Source organism: Platichthys flesus, chromosome 24 (assembly GCF_949316205.1).
Source record: "Platichthys flesus chromosome 24, fPlaFle2.1, whole genome shotgun sequence".
Taxonomy (NCBI): domain Eukaryota; kingdom Metazoa; phylum Chordata; class Actinopteri; order Pleuronectiformes; family Pleuronectidae; genus Platichthys; species Platichthys flesus.
This window is the reverse complement of record NC_084968.1, coordinates 11676592-11693739: the sequence shown is the minus strand read 5'-3', so window position 1 is coordinate 11693739 and position 17148 is coordinate 11676592. Positions and strand designations below refer to the sequence as shown.

The 17148-nt window shown below is 44.8% G+C and overlaps 1 protein-coding gene and 1 long non-coding RNA gene across 2 annotated transcripts in view; one reads left to right on the top strand and one right to left on the bottom strand.

Moving 5' to 3' along the window:
- chd3 (chromodomain helicase DNA binding protein 3) overlaps positions 1-16635 on the top strand; it is a 29649-nt gene extending 13014 nt beyond the window's left edge. The window contains exons 25-40 of the mRNA XM_062383740.1: positions 1117-1294; positions 1659-1724; positions 2109-2194; positions 2578-2711; positions 2812-2956; positions 3769-3931; positions 4037-4188; positions 4648-4843; positions 4933-5049; positions 5125-5256; positions 6177-6285; positions 6716-6848; positions 8875-9070; positions 9783-9946; positions 10269-10395; positions 14782-16635. Of these exons, the coding sequence (XP_062239724.1) occupies positions 1117-1294; positions 1659-1724; positions 2109-2194; positions 2578-2711; positions 2812-2956; positions 3769-3931; positions 4037-4188; positions 4648-4843; positions 4933-5049; positions 5125-5256; positions 6177-6285; positions 6716-6848; positions 8875-9070; positions 9783-9946; positions 10269-10395; positions 14782-15050 (2367 nt within the window). The 3' untranslated portion in view covers positions 15051-16635. The remainder of the gene's footprint in view (positions 1-1116; positions 1295-1658; positions 1725-2108; positions 2195-2577; positions 2712-2811; positions 2957-3768; positions 3932-4036; positions 4189-4647; positions 4844-4932; positions 5050-5124; positions 5257-6176; positions 6286-6715; positions 6849-8874; positions 9071-9782; positions 9947-10268; positions 10396-14781) is intronic.
- LOC133949761 (uncharacterized) lies at positions 2568-3755 on the bottom strand. The gene is made up of 3 exons (XR_009920179.1): positions 3083-3755; positions 2840-2996; positions 2568-2695 (listed from the first exon to the last, which is right to left on the bottom strand). It is a non-coding gene; the product is annotated as an uncharacterized LOC133949761 (long non-coding RNA).
- Positions 16636-17148: the final 513 nt, after the last annotated feature.

The window sequence follows — 17148 nt, the reverse complement described above, 5'->3', positions numbered from 1 at the left end:
CTGGAGGAAGGAGTGGGAGGACTTGTGCAGGAAAGGAGGGTCGTGTGTTTGGACCAAAACGTTGTTGTGGACCAGCCGACAGGTCGGGGTGCAGAGGAAGTGGGAGTTTATTGCAGAGAGCGATTGTTCTCGAAGCCCTGCAGTTACTCACAGTGGAAGATGAAGTAGACAGAGTGTCTGCCAGATTGTTTCCGGGTTCACACGCATGTTCATAAATCATTTGAGTTTTAATCCTGGCACAAATCCTCTGTTTATTCTCCCAGTGCACAAAATGAGCCTTGATGTATGGAAGTTAAACCATTACAGAGACGGAGAGAAGAGAGAGCAACAAAAGGAGAAACCACTAACTTTATTTGTTTAGTGTTTTATTGTGTTTACTTAATAATTCAAGAAATACAGATGGATGACTCAGCAACACCCAGGTCGTGCGCTTACAAACATTTTGTGCACGGCTCATTAGAGCTGAAACAATTAGTGGAGAATTCATGGCTGTGTCCAGCTTGTTCTGCTTGTCTCTGTCTTCTGCGACACTGCACTTAATGTTTTAGGCAGCAAATGATTTATTGGCCAATCAAGGAAATAATAAGCAGATTATCCAAGAATGAAAATAATCATTAGTTGCATGTTAAAAAGAAATGTATCATTGGAGAGGAAGTGAGGATTCAGCTCAGCAGCAGATGTTCTGAGGCCCAGTTACAGCCCAGGCTTTGGAAACCTTTCGTGTGCGAGACGTCACATTTTAGGTGTAAATTAATTGTATTCTCATTTCATAGAACATGTTCATCGTCTTTTACTGAGAAAAAACATGAAGGGCCATGTGTGAAACCTGTTCTATCTTCCTTCTGTAGACTGTTTAGCAAAGAAAAGTTTCAGAATCAAATACTTTTAGATCCCTGGAGATATCACGTATAGACAAGAAGTATGTACAAATTAAGAAAGTGTTCAAAGATATGAACATTTCGTGCATTGTACTATGATATATATATTGAATACTAGAATCGCTGAATCTGTGAAAGTAATCTCCCCAGAGCCACATCACTTTTCCTGTGTTTACACATTTGAAAAGAGTTTCATAAAGCCTCGTCTAACCTGTGTGTACTCAATCTGATGTCCCAGGTGGAGGAGATCGAGCGGGAGATCATCAAACAGGAGGAGAACGTGGACCCTGATTACTGGGAGAAGCTGCTGCGGCACCACTACGAGCAGCAGCAGGAGGACCTCGCCAGCAAACTGGGTAAAGGCAAGAGGAACCGCAAGCCCGTCAACTACAACGACGCAGCCCAGGAGGACCAAGGTAGGGTCTCGGTTTTGGACCTGGACGTTTTGAAAATGTCTCATAAGCTCATCTGACCTGTTTCAAGTCGGTCAAACCTCAGAATCGCGGCCGTGTTGGCAGCAGAAGAGGAGTTTAAGTTTCCTTTGGGAAACTCATGATTCAAAAAATGAAATCCGCTTTCACTGAACCTGAGAATTATTGCCGCAGAAGGACAGAAGTAAAACATTTCTTTTTTTAAATTTATGACTACGATTGATCATTTTATCATTGATCCCAGGATTTTACTCTATTCTGTTTGAGTTATTGTACAGTGGACGTGAATGGGCCTGGCCTATTGACAGACCACCATGTGCTGTTTCAGAGTGGCATGCTGACATTTCAGATAACCAGTCCGAGTATTCAGTGGGCTCCGAGGAGGAGGACGAGGACTTTGACGATCGACCAGAGGGTGAGGAGGGATTTTCAAATTAAAAAAAAAAGGCAGGGGGGAGAGAGGGAGACTTCTAGCAGAGCTGCTCACGAACAGCGAGAGATTCCTGTTGTAACACACACTGTATCGGGCCTGCGTTAAATTACAGTTTGAAATTGATTTAGTTGTTACAGTTGCTTGGCAGAGTCCAACAAGTCGCTTTGCCAAAAATGCAAAAACCGCCATCCACCTCCTCCTTCAGACGGTTGAGAGGAAAGCGCTCCGGGCGTTTCAGGAGTTTTTGATTTGAAGTCGATCTATTGATTTTAAAGAGAAGTCTGCATAGTGTGCAAATTTAAAACATACAAAAAAAAAATTACTGTTGCTGTTATAACATTTTTCTTTGCCCGCTTTGATTTGCAGGTCGAAGGCAGTCGCGTCGCCAGTTGAGGAATGAGAAAGATAAACCTCTGCCTCCTCTCCTGGCCAGAGTCGGAGGCAACCTTGAGGTCTGTACATCTCCCTGAAACCAGGCCTGCTTTCATTTCCATCATTTTTCTTTTAATTGAGATATTACTGGAATCTGTCAGTCTTTATTTAAAGTCAACTTGCACTCGTAGTTATTTTTCTAGCAATCTACCAATATTAAATCCGACATGGCAGCTAAGCTTTTTCACGTCCAGCAAGGCTGAACCTCTTGAACTCATCCATCTATCATCCTGATAGTGGTGGACGTGGTTTATAATGAGCAACAAGTTTTCAAATAGGATTCAAAGTTTATTTTCGCTGTTATTAGGCAGTCAGACATGTTCGGAGTAGAAATACTGAACATGGATGTCGGCTAAGCTGTTGTTTCTTTCCCTGGTATTATTTCAACTGTTTCCCTTGATAGGTGCTGGGCTTTAACACACGCCAGCGGAAGGCCTTCCTGAACGCAGTGATGCGCTGGGGGATGCCGTCTCAGGACGCCTTTTCCTCCCAGTGGTTGGTGAGAGACCTCAGGGGCAAATCTGAAAAAGAATTCAAGTAAGAAATGAATGATTTAAACTGTTCACACGTGAGCTTTCTCCACTGGTGTCCATCGTTTAACCAAATACTTCTCTCTTTTTATTGTCTTCTTTCCCAGAGCGTACGTGTCTCTCTTCATGCGTCACCTGTGCGAGCCGGTGGCTGACGGCGCGGAGACGTTCGCAGACGGCGTCCCGAGGGAGGGCCTGTGTCGCCAGCCGGTCCTCACGCGAATCGGCGTCATGTCCCTCGTCAAGAAGAAGGTCAGGCTGCAGCTGTTTGCCCTCAAGTGTCAAGATTAGACTGTAGAGAGAAAATGGACAATATACAATATCAAATCAAATAATTAATTAAATCCAAACAAAAATGTATCTAACCTGCACTTTCACCTTTTGGCTCGTATCCCATCCACTCACACGGAGGTAGGTTTCATGACCTTTACTAAATCCGGCCACCAGAGGGCGATGACGATGATTTGGCGTCACTTTGGGGGGGGCTTTCATGTCGTCCCCCTTCATATACAGTCTGTGGGGCGTCCAAACAAATGTTCTTAACGAAACAAGTTCGGGCCCTAGATGCTCTTATCATTATGTTAGCTGACTAATGTGAAGCAGCAGCAGGAGGAAATGTTTGGTTTGCATTAGTGGTAACTCAATACAAGTGTGATACTGCTGCAGGAGAGTTAACAGCTGTTAGTTATAATCAAAATATACGATTTGACTATAGCTTGGTGTGGTCCCACATTAACGGTGTGTGTATCGATGCTTGTGGAGACGCACTGTAAGTCATGTTCAGGTCTGAGCAAGTGATACTCTCTAAAGATGTCCTGATTGTTTGACTACTTCCAGTTTCCCAGTTTATTTTAGTTTATCCAAACATCTTTAATCTAGTTTTCAGTCCAAATTGTTAATACTTGTCGACATCCTGATCCGCTATCTAAGCCACAGGGATTACATGAGTTACTCCCAGACAAATGGGCCACGTGGGTGGTGAGGTTAAGTCAGGTGATTCTCGGTGAAGTTAGTCTTTGCCAAGTTCTTTTTTATATTTGTATCTGTGTTTTGTGTTTTATCAGATCCAGGAGTTCGAGCACATCAACGGACGGTGGAGTCTCCCAGAGCTCAAGCCTGAGGTCAACCTGGAGAAGTCCTCCTCCAGGGCCTCCTCTCCCACAGTGAAGACCACCACGCCCACGCCAGACGCCAGCTACAGCAACACACCGTGCACCTCCACGCCAGGTAACCAAACATGCATGTGCCAGATCCAGCAGGGGGCGCTCCATGTAAAGGGCAGCAGTAGAAAATAACCCGGCATATCGTGTGTATTTGAATGAATATGTGCAGCGACTCCTGCTCCTGCAGACAAGCTGGAAAAGAACGGAAAGGAGGGAGAGAAGGAGGAGGACAAAGAGGAGGGTGAGACCCTGGCGGAGAAAGAGAAAGGGAAGGATGAGGGGAAAGAGGTGGACGGCAACAAGACTGGAGACCCTGAAGAGGTGGGACACGTTTTTCAAAACTCAAGAAACACAAGAACATCTTTATTTTTAGGCTTTGATTGGCCACTTACCACATTTTCCTATCAGCCAATTGCTATTAATGCATTTTTCAAATTTCTGTTTTTACATTTCTGTAGGGCTTGGGTCTATTTTATTGATTTATAAAACCAATGACTTCCAATTATATATATTTGACTCTACTGTCAAACATTTTGTGAGGTACTGTGTTGTCCAGCTGCATTTTAAACCAAATCATGGATTAAAATGGACAAATGTGGCTAAGGATGATGCTAAGGAAATGAAATTAAAAACAAAAAAAGAGAATAACATGCACAACTCTAGTTTTGTGTAGTGTGCTATATTAAAAATGCATTCCCTTAAAACTGATTTAAAGCCATTATAACAGAAAAATACAGTAAATATCAACTTGTTGATCCCTTATTCTGTCCCCGCCCTTAGCTGTCCTCGACAAAAGAGACACCACAGAGTGCGTCTCCTTGTCAAAAAGCCGAAAATGTAGAGGAGCACAACCTGAAAGAGGCGGAGAAGAAAGAAACGCCAGACATTCCAGCTGCCACGACGGAGGAGAAGAAAGCGCAGGAGGAGAGCAAAGAGGAGACGAAGCAAGACACAGAGTTAAAAGAAGAGAAATCAGGTAAAAACAAAAACACAAGAGAGAACATTAATAAACTGATAACTTGGTTGGATGAGATCTGATGTCCTGTTGTGGTTGGTTTTCCGCAGAAGGAGAGAAGACGGCGGAGGAGAAGGAAAGAGAAAACGAAAAGCGCGAAGAGACGCCCACGGCAAAGGAAGCGACGGACACCAAGGAGAAGTCCGAGGTGGCCGACGTGAAGAAAGGTTTGTCTCCCCGTCTGTGAACACGTACGACGAGTCTACGCTCAATGACCCCTTCTCTATCTTTCTCAACAACAGAGGAGGTCAAAGGTGAGAAAGAAGCCGGAAAAGAAGTCAAAGCGGCGAAGGAGGAGCCACCCAGAGGTAACGGGAGGCCTCCTGTTGAGCGACCTCGCTTCATGTTCAACATCGCAGACGGTGGATTCACTGGTGAGTACGGATTCACCGACAGAGTCTGTGGGATGGAAAACACAGATCTGTGAAGAAATAACTTTCCTTCAGGCAGGTTTTGTTCTGATTTCCCCCGAACTCATGACAGATGAAAACGTTTTCTAAGTTCTAGATTAAAAGATGAATAGAAAAGATGAATTATTACACGATAACTACATACGTTGACTTCCTGAAACAGATTCCGATACCTAGACTCTGCATATTGGTCGATACTGAGTACCAATCCAACACCATTATAATATAATGAGTTATATAACAGCTGTAAGCTACCATCCTTGTATGGAAGTGATGATTGCTTTGTGGCCTCGCTCAGATTAAACCTTTAAACAAATAAATTCAGTTAATAAATATCATAAAACTTTTACATTCTAGTCTCTCGACAGTCACAAGTGAAAAAGAAGACAAATAAATAAATGTAGAAATACACAACCATTACTTCCTTTTTATAGCTCAACACTAAAATCTTATAGGTTGCCCGTCGTGGTTTTACTTGTGAGACTTTCCAGGGTAAAATATTACCAAACTAATTTACTTTAAAGGTATTGTATCGGTACACAGATTTGCGTACTCCATTCAGGGAACTGGAATTGCAGGAGAGACAGCTCTATTTAAAGATGGAGAAGGTTCGAGGCCAGAATCCCTGAAAGATGACGAGGAGGTGAAAAGGTGAAAATAACTAATAAGGTTGAGCAAACAGGTCACTAAGCAGTCCAAACAACGGGGAAAAATTGCTTTTCAGAGCGTCTCTGCAAAAGCAACAGCGAGCTAAAGAATTATCTCCGCCTTGATCACGACGGCAGAAAAACTCCACGTGCTGTGGAAACACTTGCAGCCACCCTTCTGCTCGCTAAGCACTTTGAGACCAGGCTCAATCTTTACGCTGGCTTTCCCCCCCGCAGAGCTGCACACTCTCTGGCAGAACGAGGAGCGAGCCGCCATCTCCTCGGGGAAGATGAACGAGATCTGGCACCGCCGACACGACTTCTGGCTGCTGGCGGGAATTGTGATGTATCCTTGACAGCGGCTGCCCGTGCGATGACCCCGTGTGTGTTTGTTTTTCTGTCAGCCGGCAGGAGCCCGGTGCAATAAGTCAACAAGCCGGCGAGAGCTCAGTAAACAGCAAACTGTGTCTGCTGGAAGTCGGTGTAGTTACAGGCTTCTCCGCTGTTGCAGGTCATTTCGTTCATGTTGTTCTCTCTGTTATGCTTATTAAGTCCATGCATGATTCACATAAATCTCTGCAAGTTAATGCTCAGGTGCTGTTAGACTGAAATGTGTTTTTAGAAATGGCCTGGCATTCTTTTTAAAGTTTAGTTTCTTTAGCTTCACCCTGTTAAACGTATTGACTTGGGTATTTAAGACGACCCCCACACAGTGCTGCTGCTGCTGCACACCGTCCTTTAGTTGCTCTCTCATGACCTTTAACCTTTCGTGCCAGTCACGGCTACGCCCGCTGGCAGGACATCCAGAACGATCCCCAGTTCGCCATCGTCAACGAGCCTTTCAAGATGCAGGCGAACAAAGGCAACTTCCTGGAGATGAAGAACAAGTTCCTGGCTCGACGGTTTAAGGTAAAGACGGGACACAGCTACAGCCTCAGTCTTTATTCCACTTTTCACAAGATGGTACATTTTCTACACTTTGCTTTGAGAAATAAACATGTTACGCTACAAACCCTTTTATGACCCCAGCACATTACATGGGGCGATGGTCATCATCAGTATTTCCGTCCATCTGTCTCTCATTCTGTTTTCAGAACAGAATTTTTCTTTATCTCTATTTTCTGTATCTCTACGCGTCTCCTCCCGACCATTTAAAAGTGCAAGCCTCCGCCAATGCTCATCACTGCCCTTACGAAACCAACATTTAAATTCACTAGATCCAGATTTTAATTGTTGGATCTGCATCAATCGGCACACGCTCGTAATTGTCAGTAATTTTTCCTCAAGGTCCACAAATTATTCTCTTTGAAATCAACAATAAATGTTCCGTTGTGGATCCTGGATCTGGATTTCGCAGCAATTTGTGTGGTTCTTTTCTTGACGCAGTCGAAATCCTTCCACCGGGTTTCAAGGGAATCAGTCCAGATGTGAGTTGCGTCGTCCTTCTAACTAATCAATGCACAAACAAACACAGATGAAACCATCACCACCTTGGCGGATACATAAAGATGCTGAAATTTGTCTTTACCTTGGAATGACCCCTTTATATTCAAATGCTTTATCTTTACATCAGGAGCAGGTTCTCTCTAACGGAGGGCGCCTTGTTTTTATGAAAACTGAATCTACCACAGGTTCTCTGTCATGTTTGGAAGGGTGAAAGTGAGGGGGTGTTCAGCTGCAACATGCAACTTCACCACTAGATGTCACTAAATTCCACACGCTGACCCTTTAAAGCAGCCAAACTATTTCAATCCCATTTCTCAGCTTCGTCAACCACCTGACTGGCTTGATGGTCGGATGACAGATGCCCCTCGTCCCACATACCGGCCCGATGGCCATGCTGACCGCTGCATTTCTCAAAGATCTCTCATCCTGTTTTTGAGCAGCTCACATGTTTCAGATCCTGCCCTCAACATCCTCATTTACTGTATCTGTCTGTCTGTCTCACTCTCTTTTCTTCTTCTTATCGCTCTCTTGCTATATTACTTTTTCGAAAAAAATCCACCCACGAGGTTACTCAAGGCCGAACAAAATTAAACGATTTCACACCAGTTTTCCGTCTGACGAGTTTCCGTTGTAATTGGTTGTGTAACAGGAAAACCCCCGTTTGGGAAATCTTAACACTTTTTCCTGTAAACATACAATCAACTTAAAAATAGATTTCCCATTAAAAGGCTGTCTTGCCATTGCTTTGCTCACCGCACCCTCGATATTTTTCAGAGAGAAAACAGATGCAGATGAATCACAGCTAAAAACTTTTCAGATTGAATGTTGTCAAATCTATTTATCACTATTTTGTCATTTTTTATCTTTGCATTTTTTAAGCAATGATATTTTTAATTTGTCAATTTCGTCTGTTAGGCACATTAAAGATCAGTTCCCTTTCTGATATACCGTAGATACTTATTACTCTATTATGTTGTCTCTTTGTTAGACGACATTTAGCTTATGTCAGGTTTTGATTATAAGTAAATTCTTTTCTTAGTTTGTGCCGATTCTTCAGATCTTCACATGGTGAATTGCATCCAACACTTGTCGGTGCAATCAGCGGCTTCAGCTGCAAACTGTGAAAGAAGTCTCTGTTAACTCTGAGGAGGGTTTGCACACACACACACAGAGATGTTTGTTTGATGCAGTGGTTTAGTCAAAATGTGTTGAGCAGTCTGCAGACACATCTGCAGGAGACATAAACCAGAATAAACATTTACCCCCCGCTGCACTTTCATTTCAGCCTTTCTCTTGCTTGTTCCCGTTCCATGTTGGCAAACGCTTTGTAATAGTCAATCAAAGCAACTCCCTTGTTTAATATATCAAACAGATATCTGTGTGTTGAAGTGTAAATTCTCCAAACACTCTAAGCCAAAATGCTTAAAGTTTGCAGAAATGCCAACGTTAGACATTCTAATTTAACACGTTTCTGTCCGACGTCCTGCAGCTGTTGGAGCAGGCGCTGGTGATCGAGGAGCAGCTGCGGCGGGCGGCCTACCTGAACATGACCCAGGACCCCAGCCACCCGGCCATGGCCCTCAACGCTCGCTTTGCAGAGGTGGAGTGCCTGGCGGAGTCGCACCAGCACCTCAGCAAGGAGTCGCTGGGGGGGAACAAGCCCGCCAACGCTGTCCTGCACAAAGGTCAGAGATCCTGCAGGGAGGTCGTTAATTAGAGATACATTTGTTTTCGTACCGTTATATAAAACCGTGTTGGAGGCAGACAGGGAAGAGAGAGTGGGAAAGATCTGCAGACCGATAACCACAAACATAATATGAACGAGAGATACACATCATCAACACATCACACCGGCGCTGTTGTGCAATCGCTTCGTTTCCTGCACCGGCAACCGTACCGCTCTGCCTGGAGCGGACTTCAAGTTTCAGCCAAGCAGATAAGCTTACACGATGTTAAGTGATCGCTCCAAACATTTCCTCACCGCCCGCCTGGCAAGTCTGTCCATGTTTAAATTGGTCTGTCGAAAGGATAACATGCTGAGCGCCGCGACTGTTCTCGTCCTCGTCTCGTATTTCCGCACGTAGCTGAAGTTAATGAACGTTCGTAAACATTTATCAGATCTCTGAGCCGAAGACCAGTGATTCCTTTCATGCAGGGATTTGATAGCAGAGCGGCGAGATGATAAAGGATGGTAAACAGAGATTTTTTAGTAAACAGTTGAGACAGTGTTTGAAGTGTTGGAACGTGACTGACTTGCTTTTCTTCCTGCATCATCAATAAATGATCAGAATGAAGCATCAATAGTTAATATGACGCTCAAAAGAAGGAGGTAGAAGCTGAAATATGCGAATGTGTTTTCTCTAATAACTCATTTGATGTGTGTGGTTCTCATTGCAGTGTTGAACCAGTTGGAGGAGCTGCTGAGCGACATGAAGGCCGACGTGACCCGACTCCCGGCCACCCTGTCCAGGGTTCCCCCGATCGCCGCCCGCCTGCAAATGTCCGAGAGGACCATCCTCAGCCGACTGGCGAGCAAGGGCACAGAGACGCACACACCCCCGGTCAGCGACGCCACTCTCAACCAAGACACACATGCAAACACACAATTTAACAGCCACACTCACACGTTAAAACCTGCTCGAGCCCTTCCTGCGCTCAGTGGAAAAATAATAAATGGAGGTCGGCCAATAAAAATACAGAGCCCATTATCTTGTCACCCACCCACCTGTGCTTTTTCACTCTGCAGCAGCTTTGTCAGCACATTCTTCTGTCAGCTTGCATGGATCAAATCGGCCTTTTTTTCCACTATTGTTCTGTATTTTGATTTTCTTTTGTGTGTGTATGTTGTTCCTGGAAATAAAAGCTTCTTTCTCCTTTTAACAGCCCATACCTCCAGGACCCTACGCCACCCCTCAGAACTATGGAGCCCCCTTCACCCCTGCACCCCCGAGCGCCCTCTACATGGGAGGGGCCAACTACAGTCAGATGCCACCAGGATCCTTCATATCAGGTCAGTGTCTGGAGCTGCGCGGACACAGACGTCCTCTAGTGCTGTAATAACGTCTAGGTCACAAGTTGGAGACGTTGTTAGAAATCACAGACAGCACCCGGCTACTTGGTGGGTCATATATCCCGCCTCCTCCATGTTATTGGGTGGGACATGGGTCAAACTATGAAGTCAGAGTACACATCACATACATGGTTTCTGTCTTTCTAGTTAGTTCTTATCACACTGATGTTTGTTCAAATATATAGTTTATCTTATTTAGAAACTATGTCAGGGTTCTGTTTAGAGACATTTGGGGAATATTAAACCTCATGTACACCTGCAAATACAGAGTGTGAGAAAAGCGTTACACTAAGAAAATAATAAGCCTCATAAATTATTATGGCAGTCATAATTAGAGCATTCGGGCTAATTTACAGAAGAAGAATAGCTGTTGGTTTGATCTGTTTGACACTTGGCAGGCCGGCTATTTGCTCCTGATTTATGCTGCTCTGCGGAGGTGTCGCTGCAGATCTCACCGAAGCTCCCTCCGGCAGAGGAACTGATTTATGGCTCGGCAGAGAGTTTAACTAGTTGATGGTTGCAAGCACCACAGCACCAGTTCGATTTAGTGCTTTACAAAGACATGTTGTGCTTCCTGATGTGTTTCTTCTAGTTATGGGTAATAGAGGCTGATCATGATAAGATATGAACCATAAAAAACAAATGTCTCCCAAGAGCATAAAACAAATTGGTGCAAGGAGTTGTTTTAATACATGAAGTTCCTGAGGAGGATTAATCCGTCTATAAAAACTGTTGTATGGGTTATAAATCACATCACTGATGCTTCCGAATGAACTATTTCATAACAGGGCACTGACCTACACCATATATCAGCAGAAACATTAAAACCTGTCACCGGTTTTAATGTTGTGGTGGATCTGTGTAGGTTTGTGAAATGACACTGCATCTCTCCAGCCCTGCGGCTGCTGTGACCCACGCGCTAACGGTCAATTTCCGGTTTTCTGTGATGGGTGAGCTGGCCCGACACCCCCAAGTCACACTCACTCGGCCAACTTCAAGCTGAGTCATGAAAAAGTATAATTACTGGGGGAGGAAAGTGATGGATTTTATTGTGAATATTTTTCTTACAACAAAAGATGCAGACAAGTAACAAATTAAAGGAAGTTAACTAGTAAACTGGGGTTTTCGAGCAGAGCTCCGCTTGAATCACACCTCTAAACATCACCTCTTTGTCCCAAATATATCAATTTCCACCAAAAACCCTATTAAATACATATTATTGTGGTGTGGAAAACACTGATTCAAGGCTAACTAACACAGTCTTTAACTTTCCTGTCATTTAACACTTCAATGCAATATTTACAGAATGAAAATGAGGTTCTGCGGTTCCTTTATCAGGTTCTAGTGGTTATTGAGGAGGTTCTCAGGATCGTTTAAAGCAGACATGCTCATGTTCATGTTCAAGATTTTGAATCTGTGGTTTTACATCATGTTCCTTATACTGTACATTGCTGCAGCTTTTCTTTTCAGCCTCTGTCTGAATAATTGGGACCCCTTCCTATAAAGCCAAGTCTGCTCTGATTGGCCAGCTGGCCCGTGTCGAGCATTGTGATGTCACACTGATGAGGAAGTATCAACCTGACGAATGACAAGGTGTTTCAGGAGGTTCTGTTTGTTCTGTGGAGGAGAGGAGCTCTCTTTACCACAGACTTTGTTGTTAGAAGTGAGTTGATTAGGAGGTTCTGCAGATGGTTATAGGAGGCCTAGTAGTCATTAAGAAGGTTCGAGGGGGTCTTGAGGAGGTTCTGCTGGTCATTAAGGAGCTTATCAAGGTACTTCACAAGCTCCTATTGGTCCCGGGAGATTTCTAAAGGGTCTTTCAGGGATTTTAAGGGTCCTCAAAGTTGGTAAACGCCTCCAATAGAGTTCAATAAACTTGTTAGAAATTATCGAAACCCGAACCCTCGAACTCCTGTCTGATAAAGAGCAGTGAAGATGTTCGAGAGGAGAAGAGATTAAGCCTTGGAAAGTCTTTGAGTTCACTCTAGGATAGAGAGCAGCGGTTGCATTTACTATCTCCAATTGCAAGCGTGTGGAGTTTTACTGAAAACTACTGGGTCCTCCTTCCGCTCTTATGTTTCCTTTACCATCCACGGGCTTTACTGGCATCATAAACTTTGTATGAGAAAACACAAGCAGCCCCGACTGACCAACTACAGTCCCCGTGGTGTGTCTGTAGCTGTACCGTTTGCAGCCGGCTGCACATGAGCTGCAGCTGAGCTCCACGACACCCTGACAGACGAGCTCAAATTAGGCTCCAGAGGTCTGGGTTTATTACTTGGAAACTTTCACTGATGATGGGCAAAACCCGTCCAAAAATATTTCTCTGATTCAAAGATATCATCTTGGGAATTCCATCTTTATAAGGTTAGGTTGTTGCGGAAAAATATTTGGCGAAAGAAAAATCGCAGACTGTGGGAACTTTAGTGATCAAGCCCAGCGTCAATTTAACTATAACATTTCAATGTAATCTTTAAATATGCGGAGTAAAGAACTCTTTGATTGCTTCTAAAGCAGCAGCATTTAAACACTTTGACTGGACACTTTATCTCCCCGAGCAGCTTAAGTTGTGAAACCTTCAGAATCCAGAAAGAGTCAATATTGGAGAAAAACATCTGTAGCGGAGTTTCAGATGTGGCTGCCAGATAAACACCTGAAATAGACATTACCGAAATCAAACACAAACGTGCTGCTCTGCTATATTAAGGCATTTTCATCTCTCAACATGTCCGACCTCAAAACCTCAATGCTTAGCTCAGGAGTAATGACACATTGTGCAACAATAAAAGCACAGTGTGTCAGACCTGCCCGAGGAGTGTTTTCTTTCTTTTTCGAGTGTGTGTGTTTTCTCTTGTGTTGTGTTTTGGCGCTCATTACTTATTGAGTTTAAAAGGTTTAGAATTAAAACCATAAACCCCCCCCCCCCACCCCCCCAAAAGCAGCAAAATAATTTCTTTCTCTTGTTGGCCTCTTGTCCGATCCCCTCGCCTGCAGTCTGTCAGTGCACTCAGGCAGTTTGTGAATTTATTTGCTCATAATTAAGTTCGGTAACAACATATGCTCACCAGACACATTCTCCACTCGGCATGTGCGTTCGTGTTCGGAGATGTTTAGATAGCTGCGATGTGGCGGAGATAACTGCTCGAACCTGATATGCCCCAATAGCTTTGCCCTTAAAAACCACAACAGCCAGCTCCCTCAGAGCCGTGCCTGCCTCTCACTCAGAGTATCTTGATTTATGTAATTGTAGACCGAGACATCTGTCAAAGCCATTGCGTTTTTAGAGAGCCAGAGCCTATCTCTGAAAATGTCATTATGCTCACAGCCTGTCTGAGTGGGGCCGTGCCAAGAAAACATTCGGACTTTGTACCAAGGTATTTTGAGAGGGACAGAAACCACAGAAGGAGTTTAGTTGTGTAAATGTTGTGTTGCGACTTGTGAAGCGGCGGAGGGCTAAGCCGAGCGCCGGGCCGGTCAGAAATAGTCACGCGCGAGTTGTGTCGCCCCGTGGGTTGTTCTGCTCGCGGGGGCCTCGTGGCGAGCGGCTGAGGCTGAGCGCGGCCGGGCTGCCTCTGAACATCCTGGACCTCTGGCAGGGCACAGGCACGCAGCAAATGAGGCCGCATTGTGGTCTTGATTGGGGTTCCGCTGCTTCCTGACCTCTTTTAGATTTAGCCAGAGAGGAGGGGGAAGAAAGTGAGCAGAAGAAACGGACGGAGTTAAAACAACACAGTCCTCGGATTTTGTGACCTCGTAGCTTCCCTCCATTAATGACAACTCTCCTGAGAAAAGCTCCCTCACTTATGTACACAAAACATGTCCAAAAATATGCATGTCTGCCATGCATGACACTTTAACTAGGCAGCCACTTCTTTAGCTGCACTCTGTGAACCCTGCTACAAGTCACTATGATGCAGCAAATGCAATGTTCTGTGTTGTCTCACACGTGGCTGTGTCTCTGCATTTGCTTAATATGTTGAATCACATTTTGGAAAACCCTGTTTCAGCCGTCAGTGCCTCCTTGAGGAAGCTGCTCATCTCAGAGGAGTCCATTCTAGACAAAACATCTTCTATTGGTTTAGAAATTAGAGCGATGGAGTGGAGCCCTCGTGTCTGCAAGCACCTGCCCCGCTGAAGTGTCCTTGAGCAGGACACCGAACTCCCGCCAGCTCCAGTAGCTCCCTGCCCTCTCTGACCTTTGACCTCTCTGCAGAGGAGGGAGTCAGACAAACAGAGAATTCCCTACGGGGACCAGTAAAGTGTCACATTATCCTGCTCCCCTGCTCCGACTCTCCACTACAGTCTGCCGCTTGTCTGCCCCCACAGAAGCCGCCGCCGCTGCTGGGGCCACCGGGGGAGCTGCTGGGGGAGCCGCCGGAGGGCCAACCGCTGCCAGCGTTTGCCAGAAGACGAAAGAGCACGATGTGGTGCAGCGGCAGCGAGTGGTGGACCTCTGGAAGGACGGCAAGTCAGAAGGGGCCATCGGGCAGGAGCTGAGGATGCCCAAGTCCACGGTGCACAGCATCATCGTCAAGTACCGGCTCAGCAACACGGTGGAAAACCTGCCGCGCAACGGCCGACCAAAGAAACCCTGAGGTTAAACTGAGAGACTCGACATGGGGGAGAAAGAAAGAAAGGACATTTGGATTTACGAATCCTGGAACGGAGCAAAAGAGAGACGGTGGAAGCGGGAAAAGAAGAGATGAAAAACCTGAATGCACGAGGAGGACAAGGACAAGGCACCTTAACTCTGCTGGAATGTGAGGGATATAAAGGGAGAAGCAAAAAGCTCGCTGGGTAGATTGAGTGAGTACGAAAGAAAGCAAAAAGGACAGGACATGAAAAGTGAAAAGAAGTACTGGCACTATGGTCCACAAAATAAAACAAGCAATCAACCACAGAGGGAGACGGAGGGGAGAGAGAGAGAGAGGGAGGGAGAGAGCGAGAGAGGTCCAAAATACCAAGGGAGAGGTGAAAAGCTGGCCCTGAGATCAAGCACTAATGATGCGTGGGTGGAAAATGAGTCAGAGAGAAAGAAAAGAGGAGAGATGACCTGTCTGGAACAAACAAATCCTCAAGCAAGTCGCTGCTGAAGAAAAAAAAGGCCCCCAAAGAATCTGACTTCAGGAGAAAATATGTCTGGACTGAAGGAGGAATGGAAAAAAAGAAAACAGACGGTATGTTAATGCAATCACAGGATTTCAAGAATTCAAATATGACGGTGGAACTGAAGCAAAGTGCAACAAAGGAAAGAAGATTTTTTTATTTATTTTTTATATATTATTCTGCCTCAGACAGATTTTCTTTTTTCTGTTTCTCCCACCGCGCCGAAAGAGAGAAAAAATATTTCCCCCCGGATCAATTCTTCATCCGCCGGCTGACTGAACAAGCCTGCCCCGCTCGCTCTGACCCCGTCCTCCCTCATTCTTCCACAGTCCTCCACTCCTCCGTCTCTTTCTCAGTCTCTCTCTCTCTCACACACACACACAGACACGCACACAACACACTCTAGACCTCACACACAACCTGAAAACCTGCAAAGAAGTTAATACGTCTGCCGAGTTTGTGCAGATGAGATCCAGACTTGAAGTAGAAGGAAAAAAAGGGACGAGCTGGACTTATCTTGCAAAAACAAAAAAAGGACAGAACTGAAAGAAGAAAAATATAAATGTCTAAGTATAAAACTCTATTTCCCATGGACTCTGTTGCCCTCGCATTCCTCAGTCCAACCAAGCGTATCAGCAAGAAGCATAGAAGTTGAGAAACTGAGACGCTGCCTTCGACCAACAACCAGTAGCAAAGTTACTCCGACCCAGTCTGACGGGTCTGGTATTGACATATGTACTGTATTAGCAAAAAGTTTATTTACTATTGCACCTTTTTGTTTTCGGAGGGGGTCACCCAAAGGGGAATATCACTCAAGTGAAGTATTTACATTTCCTGTTTTAAAGCCTCATCACAGGGAAAAGGGAAGGAAAAAAAACAAACGACTGTATTTATGAGCAGCTCTTCCCCAAAGCCGAAGACTGTAATCTGTCACCGGTAGAAAGAGGGGAGACTCACTTTGAAGCCCGAAGAGACGTTTCTGTTCTTCGAGCTTCTTTATTGTGACAGTGTGATGGATTCCACGCTGGAAAATGTCCCCTGATCCCAGGGAAAATAAAACACTCTGGACTCTGTCATCGTTTTTCCAGCTGAGTGTGTTTGTGTGTGTGTGTGTAAGTTGTGCGAGTGTGTGTGTGTGTGTGTGTATGTGTGTGCAGTAGAGCTGTACATCAGGGTGACATCTCAGAGTGGGGAAGCAGGACAAACTCTTTGGAAAGAGGAGACATGAACAATCAGTTACACAGTCCAGACTTTTCCAGGACTTACTTACTGTTTGAGTATTTTTAAGCTAAAATTGAGTGGTATTTCCCTTTTCAGCTTGAAGAACATTGAGACCAGAGAAGTGTGGCACTGATGTGGCCTGCAGTGAGAATACACTGTGTGTGTGTGGGTTTGTGTGTGTGTAAATTGAGGAATGCTGTGTGTGTGTGTGTGCGCAGGGTAGCACTTCCATTTTTATTAAAACCAGGGACCATTTAGAATTTTCCATATCAGAACCAATATGATACTTAGTTTTCTTCATATGAATTCCAAATACTGCTTTTTGAGTTGCATTACTTGGCGGAATATGAATGTTTTTATACAAAC